The sequence below is a fragment of the Carcharodon carcharias genome, chromosome 25 (assembly GCF_017639515.1).
Source record: "Carcharodon carcharias isolate sCarCar2 chromosome 25, sCarCar2.pri, whole genome shotgun sequence".
NCBI lineage: Eukaryota > Metazoa > Chordata > Chondrichthyes > Lamniformes > Lamnidae > Carcharodon > Carcharodon carcharias.
The window spans coordinates 47,438,041-47,459,467 of record NC_054491.1 but is presented as its reverse complement, the minus strand read 5'-3'; the positions used below and the strand labels follow the sequence as shown (position 1 = coordinate 47,459,467).

General features: G+C 41.1%; 1 protein-coding gene across 4 annotated transcripts in view; it reads left to right on the top strand.

Moving 5' to 3' along the window:
* The window catches only part of aplp2 (amyloid beta (A4) precursor-like protein 2), a 186,302-nt gene that overhangs the window by 112,965 nt on the left and 51,910 nt on the right, over nt 1–21,427 (top strand). For 3 of the 4 annotated variants that reach the window (XM_041174080.1, XM_041174079.1, XM_041174081.1), the window contains exons 7-8: nt 8,140–8,307; nt 13,502–13,632. In XM_041174080.1, coding sequence (XP_041030014.1) covers nt 8,140–8,307; nt 13,502–13,632 — 299 coding nt within the window. The remainder of the gene's footprint in view (nt 1–8,139; nt 8,308–13,501; nt 13,633–21,427) is intronic. The other variant, XM_041174082.1, reaches the window with a different exon arrangement.

Genomic DNA, 21,427 nt, shown 5'->3' with positions numbered 1-21,427 from the left:
TGCGGAGAGGAATACAGTTAATGTTTCGAGTTCGTATGACTCTTCATCAGAACTAAAAAATAAAGAAATGAGGTAGAATATAAGCTGGTTGAAGGGGGGGGGCAGTGGGACAGGTAGAGCTGGATAGAGGGCCAGTGATAGGTGGAGGCAAAGAAGAGATTGCCAAAGATGCCATAGGCAAAAGGACAAAGGGGTGCTGATGGTGGTGATATTAACTGAGGAATGCGCTAATGGGGGCATTAAGGGTAGAAAGCAGGACGAAAGTGACAGCCCTCGTGGGGGTGGGGTGGGGGGGAAGGGATCGAAATAGGCTAAAAGATAGCAGTAAAACAATGGATGGAAATACATTTAAAAATAATGAAAACAGGTGGGAAAAAATATATATATAAAAAAATATATATTGTATAAAAAATTATAAATTATTTGAAAAAGGGGGATCAGAAAGGGGGTGGCGATGGGGGAGAGAGTTCATGATCTAAAGCTATTGAACTCACTATTAAGTCCGGAAGGCTGTAAAGTGTCTAGTCGGAAGATGAGGTGCTGTTCCTCCAGTTTGCGTTGAGCTTCACTGGAACAATGCAGCGGGCCAAGGACAGACATGTGGGCATGAGAGCAGGGTGGACTGTTGAAATGGCAAGCGACAGGGAGGTCTAGGTCATGCTTGCGGACAGACCGAAGGTGTTCCATAAAGCGGTCACCCAGTCTGCGTTTGGTCTCTCCAATGTAGAGGAGACCGGATTGAGAGCAGCGAATGCAGTAGACTAAATTGAGGGAAGTGCAAGTGAAATGCTGCTTCACTTGAAAGGAGCGTTTGGGCCCTTGGACAGTGAGGAGGGAGGAAGTAAAGGGGACAGGTGTTGCACCTTCTGCGGTTGCATGGGAAGGTGCCGTGGCAGGGGGTTGAGGTGTAGGGGGTGATGGAGGAGTGGACCAGGGTGTCCCGGAGGGAACGATCCCTGGGGAATGCCACCGGGGGGTGAAGGGAAGATGTGTTTGGTGGAGACATCATGCTGGCGTTGGCGGAGGATGATCCTTTGAATGCGGAGGCTGGTGGGGTGATAAGTGAGGACAAGGGGGAGGGACCCTATCATGTTTCTGGGAGGGAGAGGAAGGTGTGAGGGCGGATGTGTGGTAGATGGACCGGACACAGTTGAGGGCCCTGTTAACCACCATGCGTGTTGCCTGGGATGTTATGAAGTTATGAAGAGAGGTTGGATAGACTTGAGTTGTTTTCATTAGAGCAGAGAAGACTGGGCGACCTGATCAAGCTGTACAAGATTATGAGGGGCATGGACAGGGTGGATAGGGAGCAGCTGTTCCCCTTAGTTGAAGGGTCAGTCACGAGGGGACATAAGTTCAAAGTGAGGGGCAGGAGGTTTAGGGGGGATGTGAGGAAAAACGTTTTTACCCAGAGGGTGGTGACAGTCTGGAATGCGCTGCCTGGGAGGGTATTGGAGGCGGGTTGCCTCACATCCTTTAAAAAGTACCTGGATGGGCGCTTGGTACGTCATAACATTCAAGTCTATGGGCCAAGTGCTGGTAAATGGGATTAGGTAGATAGGTCAGACTCGATGAGCCGAAAGGCCTCTTCTGCACTGAGGTTCTGTGATTTCTAAATATTTTCTCTTGGTAATCTCACCCTTAATTAGAGACTTCTAAAATTTACCCACTTGATGGCTTCCTTTTTAAAAATGGCCGCTCTGCAAACTTCCAGCACATGCCCACTCTGAGTAGAACTCTGAAACATAGTTGCTCGAACCATTACAATTTCTTTCTGCTCTCCCATCAGGACCTTAGGATGTGTCCCATTGTGCCCTAATTGTTTATCTACTGTTAATCTAACTATTCTACCTCAAATTTCCATTTATACATCCTAATACTGCTTATCTCACTCTCAGCCACTTCATTATTTATTTTGTCCTTGATCGTCTGCTCTCTGGTAAAAATTGACAAAATATTTATTCAATTTCTCTGCTTTATTCTATAACCATCTATAAATTGATCCTCTTTTTGATCCCCTTTTTTCAAATACTTTTTAATTTTTATATATATTTTTTTCCAACCTATTTCTGTTATTTTTAAAATTTATTTCCATTCATTGTTTTATTCCCACCTTTTAGCCTATTTCATTATTTTCTCCCACACTGTCCCCCATCCCACCCCCACTAGGGCCATCTGCCACTCAATCATCCTGCTTTGTACTCTTAATGTCATCATTAGCACCTCCTTTAGCCAGTATCACCACCATCAACAACCCTTTGACCTCTTTATGACATCTTTTGCAATCTCTCCTTTTTGCTTCCACCTATCATTGGCCTTCTAGCCAGCTTCATCTGTCCCTCCCCCCTTAAACAGTATATATTTCACCACATTTATACTTCCTTTAGCTCTGAAGAAGAGTTACACGGACTTGAAATGTTAACTCTGCCTTTCTCTCCACAGATGCTGTCAGACCTGCTGAGTTTTTCCAGCAATTTTTGTTTTTGTTATAAATTGACAGTTTCCCTTCCCACTCTTCATCTCTTCATCCTTGGGTCCTGTCATGTCTCACTCCATTTTTTTTCCTCCCTCACTACCTCTCTCCAATCCCCCTCTTTTGATCCTTGCTCTTTTCCTCCTTTCTGCTTCCACTTTTTCTGCTGTCTTTGTTTCTTCCCTTCCATCTTTCCTTTTTTTCTCCTTCCCCCTCTTTCTCACTTGCCTTTCCCCTCTCTCGCTATCCCCTTTCCCCTCTCAAGTGATAACTTTGATTTTCTTAACCTTGAATGAATATGTTGCCTGGAATCCTTTTTTAGAAACAAACCTTTGAAAACCATCCTGAAGTTTTGACATCTTTCAGCTAAATTGACTTGAATTGCATTGTTCACTGAGCAGTTTCAGAAGTTGTCTCGTTATTCTTTTGGATTTTTTGCTTAGTCCTGATTGTCTCCCTGCAATTTATTTCATTCCATGCCTGATCTAGCACACTAAAAGGTTGATATCAAAGTTCTCTGCAGCCAGCCACTGGGAGTTGCCAACATGAATTTTCTCCTTGTTTTTTATTTCCATCCATCGCCTCTCCCTCCAGCCCATTCAAAGCTGGGAGAGCTATGCCACAGATGGGAACCAGTTGGAACATCACATGAAGATGTGTCCATTCAGGAATAAAAAATAATCTTTAGATTTTAAAATAATAAAGAATCAACATGTAAAAACGAAGAATCGCAAGAAGATTCACCTGGAATTTCCTACGTTTCGATATTACTATGGTGTAAGAGAGGTGCAACATCTTTTTTTGAGGAAATTCATGCCTAACTGATTTATGTCAGTTTTGCAGTGAAACATTATTACACATGATCTGCATCATAATAGAAACAGAAGAGGAGTAGTAGGGACGGAAAGTTCTGACAGTAAGGTGTTAGGGCAGAAGACAGCAGCCCACTCACTGTTACCCCTTTTCATAGAATCATTGACTGACGCAACACAAAGTGAGGTTTTTTGGCCTGTCATGCCCTTGCTAACTCTCTGCAAGAACATCTATCCTGCTCTTTCCCCGCAACCTTGTAATTTTTTCTTTTCATATAAGCACACGCACACGTATATTATCCAATTCCCTTCTATAAATAATTATTATTGAATCTGCTTCCTACACACTTTCAGGCAGAACATTCCAGATCATCATTGCTTGCTGCATAAAATTTTTCTCCTCGTTTGCTGACACTGCTTTTGTGCTGGTTCTCACATTCCAGTGTAGACAAATTAGCTGGCAGGAAATTTCAGCTAAATTCCTGTCAGCAAGATTGACACAGACACTGCAGTAAATTTTAGTGTAATTTTTGTAGAAGGTTGATCTTGAAAATTTCGGGTCATTGAGTTTATCATTTGGAGGTGTACACTGCAAACTGTGTGCATGTAGCCAAAGGTGCTCTATCAGTGTAAAAGCATCTGAGGCTAGAACTGTGAACAGACTCTGTCTGTGTGCCAGGCTCAGTATTCTCTTTCCTGGGCTCCAGCAGGTGACCTGTCCTTTTTGAATTTACCTAATATCTTTGTACTTTCTGAAAGAGAATTTGTAGTCACAAGACACGTCTAACTGAATAATAGGCACAGGGTCATTTTATATTTGTAGAGGTGATCTCCAGATAGTTAACATAGGATTTTTGTTACTGAAGATGATTAAATACATTCAAGGTTATTCCCCTTGGGGAAGGTCATCTGGAGTGACCTTCAAAGTTAGTTACTCAAAACAAGTGTTGTGCAGTAGAAGCTGTAGGACTGGTCCTGATCTATGTGCAGTGAGATTGGTTGGTGAAATATTTAGTTTGTACCAAGTAAATATAATAGAAGACTAAATCTAAAAAAAACGTTAAACAGAAAGCTTTCCTAAGGCAAAAACATGTCAGCTAAATGTCCGTTTCCTTACTTGGGTAAATCTAGAATATTTTTTACAGCTGAATTTAGAAGCATTGGATTATTTTGTGGAAAATAAATGTTTTAAGATATTTTTCAGATTTGAGAGGTTTTAGGATAAGCATGTAAATGTGGGGAATTGCAAAAATACTTGGGTCATCATTTGAGAACGCACACAATGTAAACCATCAAGACTTAAGTAGACTAGGCACACTAGGCAGAACTGCCTATTCGTACCAGGGCAGTATCTGCACTTTGCAGAATTAACCTAATCCTGTGTGGGCACTCTGTGAGGTTATCTTGCCCTCTGTTGGTACTCTGGGATTATCCAGTGGATCTATAACAGAATTGGGTGCAAGGTTATGCAAATGATTTTTTTTTTGCATCATTGGGGACTGTGTAGGGCCCAGAGGAAATAGGAACAGAAGTAGGCCATTCTGCCCCTCGAGCTTGCTCCAGCATTCAATAAGATCATGGCTCATCTGTTTGTGTTTTGAATTCCACATTCCTGTCTACCCCAGATAACCTTTGATTCCCTTGCCTAACAAGAATCTATGTGTCTCTGCCCTAAAACTATTCAATGACCCCACCTCCAGTACCTTCGAAGGCAGTGTTCCAAAGTTGCACAACCCTCAGAAAAAGATTTCTCCTCATCTCTGTCCTAAAAAGGCAACCCCTCAATTTAGAACAGTGCCCTTTAGTTCTGGACTCACTCACAAGAGTGAACATCCTTTCCAAGTCCACCTTGTCAGTACTGTTCAGGATCTTATATACATCAATCAAGTCATTCCTCACTTTTCTAAACAATGGAAACAAGCCCAGTCTGTCTAACCTTTCCTCATAAGACAACCCGCTCACTCCAGGTATCAGTCTAATAAACCTCCTCTGAACCACCTCCAACACATGTACAAATGGGTAGAGGGCAGGGAAAGATGGGGCGGGGGCACACACCCAGGGCCCAGAGGGATGGAGGCAAGAGCAGGCTGGATGTTGTGTATGTTTGTCAACCAAGTTTTAAAAAAAAAATTATAATTAATAATGCTACACTTAATCTTTTGCATCTTTTAATGATCCCATAGTTACCTGACTTGATTTAATGCCAGCTTTACTATTAATATTTCTGGCCTGTGTGCTAATCTGTCTGCCTAGTTATTTGTAGGTGATTTGTCTTGCCTGAAAACTAAACCGAAGGAATGGGAAGTTATTTTTCATGTAATTTCTTAACTTTTGATAAAGATAATAGGTTTCTGAGCAGAATGTCTGGTGCAATTGATTGGATGGGTTCCTGCTTGACCCTGACCGTTGCATCCAAATGTTAGACTTTGCCAGTCCTCTCTTCTCTTTCAGGCTTCCCTGTTCTCCCCTCACCTACTCTCTTCTCTTTGTTTTCATTCCATGGTCCCACAATGAATTGCCAGAAGTATGAATGCATTAAACATGGAAGCTAACTGCACTAATTGTCAACTGTGGTCATAACACAAGACCAATTTGTCATAGTTTCAATGAGGTGTTGCAAGTGACTACCCTGCCCCTAACCTCCCTTGTCCCAAAGTCCTTGAAATTATTGTTACCTTCCAAATCCCTGCTTATCTTTCCTGCAGCTCCATATTTGAATCCTTCTCACTGGCTTTCTGTCCCTGCAATAGGATTGAAATGGCCCTCATCAAAGTCACCAGTGGCATCTTGCACGACTGTGACTATGCTAAATGTCCAATGCCCAGGAAATGATTAACTAAAATTTCCTCCAACTAAATAGTGGGAATACTGAAGCTATTGGTCTGGATTCCCAGTAGCGGTGAACGTTGAAAGGTTTGCCACTATTGAGGGCTGCAACAGCACTGCCCCAGCACCACAAATTATGGGGACCCCACTTACGCTCAAATCCGAAGTTTCAGTAAGCCCAAATAGCCCAACCTGACGGCTCTGCTGGAATCTGTCAGAACGTATACCACTTTTTAGATAGACTTAATTAGACCAACAGGAGCGTGAATGCACTCCTGCTCCTCTGGTACCCCTGGCTTACACCCTGTCTAGTATTCCCAGCTTGATCCACCTCTCCTGGCTTTGCTCCCCCGGCTCTGTTCTGCCACCTCCACCATCCAACAACATAGCTCCATTGCGCCCTTGCCCCAGCTCCTTAATCCCACCAAGGTCAGAAACAACACTTGGAGAGGAAAATTCTCCACTTCGCTGTTGACCACAAGATTTGTGCCATTGTCTTCCGTCTCCAACCCAAACTCTAGTCACTGACTTTGTGCCTCTCCTCGGCTACTGTCTGAAGCTGAACCAATTTGTTCGCAACCTTGATGTCATATTTGATTGGTGATGAGCTTTCGACCACAGAGCAGCACTGTCACTAAGACTGCCTACTTCCACTTGTATTAATATAGCCCACACCCATCCCTCGCTCAGTTCATCGGCAACTGAAACCCTGATCCATACTTCTGTTATCTCTAAACCTGCCTATTCTAGTGCTCCACAGGTTTGCCTTCCACTTTCCACCCCCACCCCACATAAACATGAACTCATCTAAACTCTCCTGCCCAGGCCATGACTTGCACCAAATTACTGTTCACATATCACCCCAGTTCTCGCTGACCTACATTGGCTCCTGATCTGATAGCCCTTCAATGTTAAAAATTTGAACACAGAGGTAAAAACAAAAAACTGCGGATGCTGGAAATCCAAAACAAAAACAGAATTACCTAGAAAAACTCAGCAGGTCTGGCAGCATCGGCGGAGAAGAAAAGAGTTGACGTTTCGAGTTCTCATGACCCTTTGACAGAACAAGGTCATGAGGACTCGAAATGTCAACCCTTTTCTTCTCCGCCGATGCTGCCAGACCTGCTGAGTTTTTCCAGGTAATTCTGTTTTTGTGTTAAAAATTTGAACGTTGTTTTCAAATCCCTCCAAGACCTCACCCCTCTCTATCTTTGTAATCACTTACAACGTTTGGAGCTCTACATTCCTCCAATTCAGGCCCCTTGTGCCTCCATGATTTTAATCCTAACATCATTGGTGGGTGTGCCTTCACCTGTTCAGGTTTTAAACTCTAGAATTCTCCCTTTAAATTCTGTGCCTCTCCATCTCTTGCTCCTCCTTAGAATGCTCTTTAAACCTGTCCTGATATCTCTTTTGTCAAATGTTGTTTTAAAGCTCTCTTGTGAAGTGCCTTGGGCTATTTTAGTATGTCTAAAGATACTTTATAAATAAATGTTGTTGATGAGTAGGAGACCTGTGAAAAATTTGTGGAGAATGCATCAAGTTCATATCTGCTAGTGTCACCTGTGCAGGGCCAGAAGCCGAGTGGAGAGATTAGATAAAATGCTCAATGGAACACTTGCATTTCCCACATCAGCTATCACTGGTTTCAGTTTGAGCTTCTGCTCAATTAAGGATGCAAGTTATTTTCAAATAACCATCAAAGATACAACATTTGGTGCAATCCAGGTGGATAGAGTCCAAGTACAGCTCCTATGGTTGGAAGAGCAGTGTGCTGACCCATACTGGCTACACCTCACAGTGGAGTGTTGGTTGGGAGCGAATATCACACTACTTTTTAAAATTCACACCTGAGTCATGGTCTTTGGTAACCTGCCTTTCCAAGCTTATTACCATACTTTCTATTGTGCCCAATCCTGTGTTAATGAACTTTATTTACACAGTGTACTCTGTTGCTGTACCTATAGAATCTGTCCAGGATTAGTTTGCCTTTGGCCATCTCTGACGCTTTGTCCTGTCTCCACACAGTTGTCTGCTCACAGGAGGCTATGACTGGCCCCTGTCGGGCCATGATGCCTCGCTGGTATTTCAACATCAACAAGAAGAAATGTGTTTGGTTCGTCTACGGAGGTTGTGGAGGCAACAGAAACAATTTTGAGTCCGAGGAGTACTGTATGGCTGTGTGTAAACAAATGAGTAAGTCAGCCATTTGCTGCAGCAGCCTACCTGCTTAGTACCAATCTCTCCTGACCAATCAACCAGTTTGCCTAATAACCCACTAGTCCTTGTGATTTATAGACTCGTTTCATCTGTCTTGGGCCTTGCTGTCACCTCTTTGTTCGAAATTTACTCTCTTCTAGATCAGAAAACCCTGTTGATGACACTAATTTCTTTAGACAATTTTCATACTTCCTCTGTAGTGCCTTTTTGTCATCTTTGTCTGAATGGGCAATGGATTTTGCTATGTGTATATCCTAATCAACAACCTTCTTAAATCTAAGGTAAGTGTGTAGAAGTATGAATTGTTTTGAGCCAGTTTAAAGCCTGTACCTGTACTGCTTGCTTTGGCATGAAGCACTTGAGGTATGTGCAGCTTGAACTCTTGTTTAAGTTCCAGGTTATTGACATGTTTTAAGCTGTAATTATTTGTCAATACAGAACACATCTCAGGTTCACATCTCTCAGCTGCCAATCACTCCAGCCTGCCATATTTCTTCCACTTTTGTCAGTACTCGCGCATATGATACACCACTAACAAACAATCGGGCGTCTCCAGAGCAGAGGGGTATTTTGTTTGATATTCTGAGTGTTATTGATTGGTTTAGCTGCCTGCAAACTGTTCTGTGTTCTTTTATCCTCTTCTCCATTGATTTTTCTTCTTTCCTGAAGTGTTGCATATTTCTTAGATCTCCCCTCATTATCCAGCCCTGATGTCAGGTCTTAGACTGAGTGCTGTCAGGTCTTAAAACTGAGTGCTGGGCTCAATCCGCAGACCACAACAGGGGTTAGCAGCTAACAATCAGAAATTCCAGTCTATGTTTTCAATTGTGGCAGATCCACAAATTGAGCTAACAGTGGCGATGGAATATGGGAGACTCCTAATTTGTGTGACCAACCTGCATAAATTTACTGAGCTGTTAACTGGATAGCTCCTTTTATTAGAATAGAATAACTAGATACTCATTTCTGCTGGTAGTCATCGAAAAGACAAGCTCTCAACAGAGTGAACTAGTGCTGGAATATGGCTTGAGTGAATATTTGTGTATCTGGTATAGCCTCATGTGTAGAATTTATCTTAAGTTTCAGCTGAAATTGAGAAAAGATTTAATATCTCTATAGAGCCATCACACATGGCTGTGCACAAGCACTGGCCCCTATGTGGACTTTGTCCAACTCTCTGACACAGCTTTCATATCCAATCATGTTTGAAATATTGTCATATTAGTGTTGTTTACAGCACAGAAGGAGGCCATTCAGCCCATCAAGTCTGTGCCAGCTCTCTCTGGAGGAATCCAGTCAGTTTAATTCCCCTGCTCTTTTCCTGTAGCTCTGCAAGTTTATTTCCTTCAAGTGCCCATCCAATTCCCTTGTTCATTGCCTCTGCTTCTGCCACCCTGATGGCAACAAATTCCAAGTTATTACTACTCGCAGGGTAAAAATAGTTCTTCCTCACATTCCCCCGTATCTCTTCACAAAATGCTTCGACCTGTGTCCCCTAGTCCTTGTACCATCAGCTGATACTAACAATTTTTGTTTGCCTACCTTCTCTAAACCTGCTGTAATCTTGTGCACCTTAATCAAATCTCACCTCATTCTCCTTTGTTCCAAAGAGAAGGAAAATGTGGTGACCAGAACTGGAAGCAGTGCTCTAGTTGTGGCCTAAACCAGAGTTTTATAAAGATTCAGCATAACTTCCCTACTTTTATACTCAATGCCCCTAGTTATGAAGCCCAGGATTCCACATGCTTTGCTCAATACTCTGTCAATATTTCCTGCCATTAAGTCCAAATTGCTTCTCCCTAACACTTAAGCCAAAATGTATCACATTGTAGTCAGAACCTCTCCTGTTTTCTCAGTCTGCTTTTCCGTAGTATTCTAGGATGAATGCCATTGGATAATATTGCCTTTTCCATTTTTAGTGCTATAATCTTTTTTTCATCACTGTTGCTTTGTACTGAGCTTCTTACAAGTAGTATTAGCTTCCTTGTAGGGACAAACACACCGTATGCTATTATTTGGTCAAATTCTGAGGGGATAAGGTCCTGAAATAAAATATTTGGTTTTTTGCACATGTGCGATACAAATCTCTTCTCTGTCTCAGCAATTCAGCATTGAAAAATCCTTTGGGGAAAAAAACATAGAGAAAATTCTCATGACAAGTAGAACCAACAAAAAAATGCAAATCATTACATGGTTTAGTTTGAAAGTTAGAGGCTCCAATAACAGTGAAGAACTTGGATTAAAGTTCATTTTGTAGCTCCACGAAGGTTTTCCCCTCTCTCAATTCCACAACCACAAGTGACTGACCTTGGTGTAACCTGCAAGCTGGTAACAAAAACAACTCCATCATTTGGTCAACAGCCTAGAACCATTGCTAAGTGCTGGATGTACAGGACCTTTGCTATTGTGCCTCCCTGGTACACAGTGGTCTGATACTTTCCATCCAGTGAATTTTCACCTCGCTGTCTTTTCTCAACAAACCAAATTTCTAAGTGGAGCCTTCTCAGTATTTTGCCTGGTTGAAATCTTCTGTGTTTGCTGATAAATCATTCTTTCATATCCAGGGATGTCCCTGTCAAAGTCTGGCTAATGATACTGGTCAGTTTTCTAGTCTCAGGTAGAAAATTCTTCCAGTCCCGTTGGAGCTGGAGAAATGAGTGGATGGAGCTCCAATTTCTGCCAGGCTTATTACTACCATCACTGGCTTATGTTGATCCTTCCCTTGTTGGGAAGCTCACTGAAAGAAATATCAATAAATAGTTAATAACCAACCTAGCTGAATCACTGGAGTTTTGCCCATAGTGAATGTTTCTCAGCAGGTGGCGCTTTAGTTAAGTCTGCATCATTGTTTCAGACCTAACCCAGAAATTACACAGGAAGGTAGCTATTGGAATTTGATATTCAATAAAGGCTTAAGTTTATTAAATAATACCAAAATGCAGATTGTTACAAAACTACACCATTAAGATGAATAAAACCATGAATTTTAAGTGGTTGAAAGCAAAGTCCTTGTTTAAATTCTGTGTAAATTCAGCTTTTGTTGTTGACTGTCTATTCTAGGAAAAGCCCAGTAGATATTCCAAAACGTGTGAAAAATTTCACGTTCCGTGCTGGCGTAGCTACTCATAATCCTGAGGCCTGGGCTCTCAACCCCAAGACTCCAAGTTGGAATCCCATCATAACAGAGAATTTGAATTCCGGCTTTGGAGAAATCTATTAATAAAAAGCTTGTATCAGTAAAAGATGCCATGAAACTGTTGAATTGTTGTAAAAACCCATTTCATTAATGTCATTCAGAAAGGGAAACCTACTGCCCTTACCTGGTCTGACCTGAATGTTACTTCAGTCCTGTACCGTCCTGGTTGATTCTTCACTCCTCTGAAGTGGCCAAGCAAGACACGCAGTTGTGTCAAACTGCTTCAAAACAAAGTCTCACAACCATTACGTAAACATTTTTTGGTGAGCAATAAATGCTGGCTCTGGCTGCACCACCAACATGCCAAGAATGCTTTTTTTTACAAAAGAAAGCTCGGTGTATGGTCACTGTTAACAATTTTGACACTGCGCTCGATATTCAAGTATAACATCACTGCTAACCCTTACCTGTGAATGACACCTCCCCTACAAGCAAAGACTTTCTTTACTGCCCAGTATAAGTTACACAAGAGTGTGGCCCAGGATCTTATCAATAAGATCTCTTGTGCTGGGCATTATAATCTCTGGGATTCTCGGGCATCTATCCTATGTTCCAGAGGTAGACTGATGACAAATGGTAAATTGGTTTGTTTTACACGAAATACTTGAATGAATGGGACACCATTTTCTCTACAAGTATTCTTATTGCTCCTTGTAACTTCAAAAATAATGAAGTATGCAGACTTTGCCCTTGTTACATTGTTACACTTATGATGTATAAGATTCTGTTTTGGAACTGAGCTGGTAATTTAGGATAAAATAAATGGGGTCATGTGATTTGAGGTCTGCCTAACATCAGGCCTGTATGCCATGGCTGTTATCAATTAAAGGGAGCCCAAATGTTTTACTGGGAAGAAGGTGAAAGGTGTTCAGCCTTGGAGACAATGGCAGCAGCACCTGTGTTAACAATGGTTAGACTACTGATCTCCAAAGTCCCAGGAAAGTGATAACAATGTTGGGTTGTAAACAGTTATGAGTTAAAATGTCCATTTACTTCCAAGATAAAAAGAGCTGCAGTCTCAAGGATAGCTAATCAGCATTTCTACCTGGATACAAGGACCATGTGATTCTTGCCATGGAGATGGGAGAGTTTCTAAGATATCTCTGAAAGTCTGAGACACATTGTCTGCCAGGATCTGAGAGCAAGAGAGGAGCTAGAGACTGAAAGCCTCTGATTCACCGCACAGGAATGCGGGTGGGAGCTCATGCTTGGATTGAAAAGACCAAATTTGTGACGATTTGAAACAAGGCTGGAAGATTCATTTAGCTTGAGCCAGAGGAGAATCGCCAAGAGAATCCCTCACCATGAAAGAAAGTTCTGGAACTAAAAGTTACCAGGCTGGGCAAAGAAAGGAATGGAAGTAAACCCTTGCGAACTAAGAATCACTTTGGACTGGAGCTGGGAAAATCGAATGACTACTTAAAAACAATGTAAAATATACCCATGAAGTTGGTTTTTTGGTGGTTAAAAATAAAAGGGAAAAATTTTGTTCTGTAGTTTAAAGTATAAGTCGTGTACAAAGATTAGTGTTTAGTCAAGAATGCTTTGTCTGTTATAGTAAGAGTTGTAAAGTATGAAATCTTCTTGTTTCATCCTTTTATATATCAACTGGAAGTTTAAGTAAGTTATTGATCGTTACAAGGATCGTAACAACATGCCTGCCTCATTTTATGTGCCAGTGCCCCTACCTGATTGGCACAAAACTAATTTTTCTAAGCCACCTGCAAAATTATAGGATTTAGTGAATTGATGTAACAGATAACTTGGAAGTGTTTTACAGGTTATGATTTGTAGCTAATGCTGATAGCTACGTCTTGACCAAAAGGAAACCAAGAAAATTGATTTTTTAAAATGAAAATTAACATTGCAATTATGAGAACTAATTTGTTGAGTTTGTTGTAAAATCCAAGGCATCCATGGTCTAAGTCTGAACTAGCAGAAGGTGAGAAATCTGACTCATACTCTGTTTTGCAGTTCTGTCAACCCCTCAACCAACAGATGAGGTGGATGTTTATTTTGAGACACCTGCAGATGAAAATGAACATGCTCGTTTCGCGAAGGCTAAACAGCAACTGGAGGTCCGACATCGTGACCGTATGGATAAGGTAATAGGAGTACTTGTCTTGTCTTGCTTGTTAAAGCGAAATTTAGTCAGTAACCTGTGCGGAATGTCCTAATTACCTCTTCCCGTTGTTTCAAATGACAATAGTGTTCTTATACTCTGATAGCCAGTTAGTGAGAGAAGAAACCAGAGCCTGTCTTTACTTGGAATAGATTTATTCACAGAGTGAAACATTACAGGTATATATTTCATGACTCCACTCGGTCTCTTTGTATGTGCTCATGTAACCCTAATCGCCTGCTTGTGTTTAACCTCAATTGATACAATTAATAAGCATCATGAGAATTAAGATCCTGCATATTCCAGCTAATTGGCCCTAAATAATATCGCAGAAAGCTAATGTGTTTCTGAAAGTGAACCCCTCGTAAATCAAATTTACCTCAACAGTCATGTCATAGAACTATACAGTATAGAAGGAATCCATTCAACCTATGCTTGTGTGTAAAAAAAAACTGCCCAATTTGTTTCAGTCCCCTGCCTTTTCCCCTTAGCTTTGCAAATCTTTTCATTTCCAGTATTTATTCAATTCCCATTTGAAAGTTATCATTGAATCTGTTTCCACCACGCTTCTACCGCTGTATTCCAGAACATAACTTGCTGCATCAAAAAAAATGACCTGGATTTTGTGGTCAGCAGCAAAGCAAGGACACTCAGGAAATGAAAAGTACTAGTGGAATCGATTTTTAAAAATTTTACACAGGGCGAAATAAAGATTAAGAAATACACGTGGGGTTAAAAAAAATTGAAGTACTTAATCATAATGGAGACATTTAATAAGATCATAATCATAAATAGCAACAGAATTAGGCCATGCGGCTCCTCGAATCTACTCCACCATTCAATAAGATCATGGCTGATCTAGTAATGATCTTAACTCCACTTTCCTGAGAAACCAGCACTGATTGTGTTGAAAATGACCCAACCCTTTTGTTACCCAATCCTCTGCAGATGCTTATATATCACCCCCAACACCATGAGCTTTTATCTTGGGCAACTTTTTAGGTGGCACCTTATTGAATGTCTTTTGGAAATCAAAATATACTACATACTGGCTCCCTAATATCCACATTACTTATTACATTCTCAAAGAATTCTACTAGATTTGTTAAAAATTGCTGAAAAAAGAGACAAGTTGCTGAAGCTTTCCACCTTGCATTCATCAGGACAAATGAAAGAATGCCAAATTTCCAATGATCATAACTTATACTACAGGAGAAAAGGGCGCTGATGGTTTGCAAGTTGTCTCTGGTCGAGGCATTTCCATAGAAAAATAACGGGGCTTCTCAATCTCCTGGCTAATTCAAAAAAGATGCAAGGCTTGAATGCATTCCTTTTGTTGCAGACATCAGGTCCTTAACATATGAATGTATGAGAGATTTGTCCCAACACTTTTTGCAAAACTACATTGACTGCCTGACCATGTTCTAATTTTCTACCTCCTTAATAATGGATTCTAGCATTTCCAATGACAGATGCTAGGCTAACTAATTCCTGCTTTCTGGCTCCCTCCTTTCTTGAATAGGGGAGTTACTTCGGCAGTTTCCTAATCTTCTTGGACCTTTCCAGAATCTAGGGAATTTTGGAAGGTTGCAACCAGTGCACTGACTATTTCTGCAGCCATTTATTTTAGGATGCAGGCCATCAGGTCCAAAGTACTTGCCAGCCTTTTGTTCCATTAGTTTTCCCAGTACATTTTCCCTAGTGATAGTAATTGTTTTAAGCTCCTCCCTCCCTTTTACCTCTTGATTTTCAACTATTCTTTGGATATTTTTGTGCCTTCTGTTGTCAAGACAGATACAAAATACTTGTTCAAAGTCTCTGCCATTTCCTTGCTTCCCATTATTAATTCTGTAGTCTGATCCTCCAAAGACCAATGCTTAATTTAGCTACTATTTTCCTTTTTAATTCTTGTAAAAGCTTTCATTGTTCTTATATTTCTTGCCGCTTTTTACTCGTTCTCTAATTGCTTCCTTTTTTGTTATTCTGGTTTCTAAAGTTTTCCTAAGCATCTGGCTTGCCACTAATCTTTGTAGCATTATACACCTATTCTTTCAATTTGGTACCATCCTGAACTTCCTTAGTTAGCCACGGCTGGTGCACCCCTCCAATAGAATCTTTCTTTCTCGATGGAATAGATCTTTGTTGAGAGTTATGAAATATTTTCTTAAATGCCTGTCACTGTTTCTGTACCATCTTACCTTTAATTTCTTCCCTTTCCACTTTAGCAAATGCTGTCTTCATACCCTTGTAATTTCCTTTATTTAAGTTTAAGATTCTAGTTTTAGACCCACATTTCACTCTCATTTCACACCCTTGACCTGATATTTAAACTGTTCAGTAAAATTCTTTCATGTTATGATCACTGTTGCCTTCAGGAACTTTCACTATGAAGCCATTAATTGATCCCATCTCACTACACATTAATACGTCTAAGATAGCCTGCCCTCTGGTTGGCTCCTGAACATATTGTTCTAAGAAACTGCCATGAATATGCTCTATGAACTCATCCTCCAAGCTATCAATCTGCATGAAGATTAAAATGGCCCATGATTATCGCAGCACATTTTTTACAAGCCCCCATTATTTCTTGAGCTATATTGTCTCCTACGGTGTAGCTACTGTCACTCCTATCAGTGACTTTTTTCCTTTGTTATTTTTTATTTAATCCAAACTGTACGTTTTGGTCTTCCGACCCAAGATCATTTCTCACTACTGTACTGATCTCATTCTTTATTAACAGAGCTACCCCACCTCCTTTTCCTTTCCTCCTGTCCTTTGCAATTGTTAAATATCCTTGAATATTCAGATCCTAGTGATGATTTCCTAGTGAAGGCACCCCAAGGTAGCAGTGAGCATAATATGATTGAATTTTACATTAATTTTGAGGGAGAAACGAGTGCTTCAAGACTAGTATTTTAAACTTAAATAAGGGCAATTATGAGGGCATGAAAGCAGAGCTAGTGAACTTGAGGTTAAGGGACACACAGACAAAAATAGCTGGAAAAACTCAGCAGGTCTGACAGCATCTGCGGAGAGGAATACAGTTGATGTTTCGAGTCCGAATGACTCTTCATCAGTCATACGGACTTGAAACATTAACTATATTCCTCTCTGCAGATGCTGTCAGACCTGCTGAGTTTCTCCAGCTATTTTTGTTTTTGTTTCAGATTTCCAGCATCCACAGTATTTTGCTTTTATCTTGAGGTTAAGGGATATGTCATTAGAAGTTCAGTGGCAAACATTTAAAATGATATTTCAGAATACACAGAATAGATACACTTCAATGAGGGAAAAAAAAATTCCAAGGGTAAGATCACCATCTGTGGTTAACTAAAGGACAGTATCAAGCATAAAGAAAAAGCATATAATTGTGCAAAGACGGGTGGCAGGTCAGAGGATTGGACAGAATATAAAGAAAAGCAAAGAATGACAAAAAGATTAATAAGGAGGGAAAAATTTGAGTACGAGAGAAAGCTAGCTAGAAATATAAAGATGGATAGTAAGAGTTTCTGTGGGTACTTAAATAAGAAAAGAGCTAACAAAGTGAGTGTTGGTCCTGTAGAAAGTGAGCTTGGGGAATTAATAATGGTAAATAAGGAGATGACGGATGAATTGAAAGAGTATTTTGCATCAGACTTCACTATGGAGAATACAAGTATCATCCCAGAAGTAGCTGTAAATCAGGAAATAGAAGGGAGGGAAGAACTCGGGAAAAGTGCAGTCACCAGGGAAGTGGCACTTAGCAAATTGTTGGAGCTGCGGGTTGTCAAACCCCTGAGTCCTGATGGATTAAACCTTGGGGGTCTTAAAATAAGTGGCTTGTGAGATAGTTGATGCGTTTTTTAATTTTTCACAATTCACTAGATTCGGGGAAGGAAAATAGATTGGAAAATAGCAAATGCAACTTCTTTATTCAAAAAGGGAGAGACACAGAAAGCAGGAAATGAAACGACAGGCCAGTTAGCATAACGTCTGTCATAGGGAAAATGTTAGAAGCTATTATTAAAGATGTTATGGCAGCAGGGCATTTTGAAAAATTCAAGGCAATCAGGCAAAATCAACATGGCTTTGTGAAAGGGAAATCATGTTTAACCCATTTATTGGAGTTCTTTGAAAGAATCACAAGTGCTGTCGATAAAGGGGAATTGTTTGATGTGCTGTCCTTAGATTTCCAGAAAATAAAAGCTCATGGTGTAGAGGGTAACATATTGGCATGGATCGAGGGTTGGCTATCTAACAGGAAACAGAGTAGGCATAAATGGGTCTTTTTCTGGTTGGCAAGATGTAACGAGTGGTGTGCCACAGGGATCAGTGCTAGGGCCTGAGCTTTTTGCAATTTATTTAAATGACTTGTATGAAGGGACCGAAGGTATCGGTGCTAAATTTGCTGATGATGCAAAGATAGGTAGGAAAGGAAGTTGTGAAGAGGAAATAAGGAGGCTACAAAGGGACGTCGGCTAAGTGAGTGGGCAAAGATCTGACAAATGGGTTATAATGTGGGAAAATGTGTGAAATTGTTCATTTTGGCAGGAAGGATAAAAAAGAAGCAATGGTAAGAATGGTAAGAGATTGTACAGCTCTGAGATTCACAGGGGCCTGGGTGTCCTCGTGCATGAATCACAAAAGGCTAGTATACAGGTGCAGCAAGGAAAGCTAATAGAATATTATCATTTATTATGAGGGGAATTGAACACAAAAGTAGCGAGATTATGCTTCAGTTATACAGGCCATTTTTGAGCACTGTGCACAGTATTGGCCTCCTTATTTAGGGAAGGATGTAAATGTTTTAGACTAATACCAGGAATGGGCAGGTTGTCTTATGAGGAAAGGTTGAACAGGCTAAACTTGTATCCACTGGAGGTTAGACAAGTAAGAGGCTACTTGACTGAAACCTTTAAGATCCTTAGGGTGGATGCAGAGAGTATGTTCTTCTTGTGGGAGAATCTAGAACTAGGGGTCACTGTTTAAAAATAAGGGGTCACTCATTTCAGACAGAGATGAAGTGAAATATTTCCTGAAGGTTGAGAGTCTTTGGAACATTCTTCCTCAAAAGGCAGTGTAGGCAGAGTCTTTGGATATTTTTAAGGCAGAAGGAGGTAGATTCTTGATAAGCAAGGGGGTGAAAGATTATTTGCGGTAGGTGGGAGGATACAATCAAATCAGCCATGACCTTTTTGAATGATGAAGTAGGCTCCAGGGGCCTACTCCTCCAATCATGTCTGTATGTATATTCATATGTTACCAAGTCTCTGTAATGGCTATCATATCCTATTCATTTATCTCTGATTGTGCTATCAATTCACCCGTCTTGTTGTGAATGCTGCTTATATTCAGATAAGGAGACTTTGATTCTGTCGTTTTACAATATTCCCCGTCTCTGACCTTATTTGTTTTTGCACTCTGTCCCTTTGTGTCACACTCTGGTTATCATTACCCACATCACCATCCTGCACTGTTGCTTTGTCCTTTCTCTTTAACTTCCCAAATCTCCCCTCATGTGAGCCTCACCCCCCCCCCCCCCCCCCCAATTTAGTTTAAAACTCTCTCGACAGCCATAGCTATACAATTCGTCAGGACACTTCACAAAATCTCTCAGTGCAGAAGAGGCCCTTCAGCCCATCGAGTCTGCACCGACACGTCAGAAAAACCTGACCTACCTACCTAATCCCATTTACCAGCACTTGGCCAATAGTCTTGAATGTTATGATGTGCCAAGTGCTCATCCAGGTACTTTTTAAAGGATGTGAGGCAACCCGCCTCCACCACCCTCCCAGGCAGCGCATTCCAGACCGTCACCACCCTCTGGATAAAAAAGTTTTTCCTCACATCCCCCCTAAACCTCCTGCCCCTCACCTTGAACTTATGTCCCCTCGTGACTTGACCCTTCAACTAAGGGGAACAGCTGCTCCCTATCCACCCTGCCCATGCCCCTCATAATCTTGTACACCTCGATCAGGTCACCCCTCAGTCTTCTCTGCTCCAACGAAAACAACTCAAGTCCATCCAACCTCTCTTCATAACTTAAATGTTTCATCCCAGGCACCATCCTGGTGAATCTCCTCTGCACCCCCTCCAGTGCAATCACATCCTTCCTATAATGTGGCGACCAGAACTGCACACAGTACTCCAGCTGTAGCCTCACCAAGGTTCTATACAACTCCAACATGACCTCCCTACTTTTGTAATCTATGCCTCAATTGATAAAGACAAATGTCCCATATGCCTTTTTCACCACCCCACTAACATGCCCCTCCACCTTCAGAGATCTATGGATAAACACGCCAAGGTCCCTTTGTTCCTCCGAACTTCCTAGTGTCATGCCGTTCATTGAATACTTCCTTGTCAAATTACTCCTTCCAAAGTGTATCACCTCACACGTTTCCAGGTTAAATTCCATCTGCCACTTATCTGCCCATTTGACCATCCCGTCTACATCTTCCTGTAGCCCAAGACACTCAACCGCACTGTTAACCATCTAGCCAAAATTTGTGTCATCCGCAAACTTACTAATCCTACCCCCCACATAGTCATCTATGTCACTTGTGCCAATACAGCTCAGTTGAAGGCCGTCTCAGTGATACTGCTCCCTTATTCCCCAGTACTGGTGCCAGTGCCCCATGTTCAAACCCATTTCTCCCATACCAATCATTGCGCCATGCATTCAACTTTCTGATCTTATTTACCCTATGCCAGTTTGCTTGTGGCTCAGGTAGTAATCCAGAGCATTAATACCATTCCACAAATATAAGATTATTTTTTCAGAACCAGTTTGGTTCACCAGTAGTTGATACATAATTGCAGTTAAAAACACAGTAACACCTCACTAAGGCTTAAGTTTTTATGGAGTTTTGTATAGCGACATGAGAGCAGAAAAGGGGTGGTCACCCAAACAGTTTATTTAAGTGAAGTTACTCCAAAACCTAACCTTTTCTATTTCTAATGAATGTCAGCGACCTAAAAAAGTGTTAAATCTGTTCTCCCCCCACCGCAACCCCCTCCACAGACACTGCCTGACCTGCTGAGCATTTCCAGCATTTTCTGTTCTTAATTCTGATTTCCAACATCTGCAGTATTTTGCTTTTAAATTGATTTCACTGATTGCTGGGCCTGAAGGATAATCCATAGTGCTTACTTTGGCAGAGCAGTGGATGATGGCCCCAACTTTACGATTTCCACTTTAAACTGTGCTTGCACTAAATCCTGAAGTTGCAGTCAGATTCAGAGGTTTAATAATGACTAATGCTGACAGATTGATTTCAAAAACCTGGCAGCTTCTAGCTATGGTCTCCATCTGTCCTATGGTTCTTCCAATTATCTTAAAGTTCTGTTCTCTAGTTTTGAACCCTCCTGCCAGAGGCAGCAATTTTTCTCAATGTGTACTGTTTCAAACCTCTTCATAATTTTGAACACCTCTATCAACCTTCTCTCCTTGAAAGACAGGATAGCAAGGATAAACTCCCCTTTCTTCCATCTGTCCCAGAGCAGGTGGACCTGAAAGTTCTCATGATACTGCTCAGAAGAGCAAGGGAGTTCTCCATGATGTCCTTGTTAACATATATCCTCAACCAGTAACCCTAAAACAAATTATCTGGTCACTTATCTCATTGCTGTTAGTTGGATCTTGCCATGTGCAAATTGGCTGCCAAATTTCCTACATGACAAGAGTGACTGCACTTCAGAAGTATTTAATTGTATGTGGAGTGTTTCTGGATGTCCAGTGATAATGAAAAGTGCTGAGTAAATGAAAGACTATTCGTTACAGAGCACCTAATTAACCA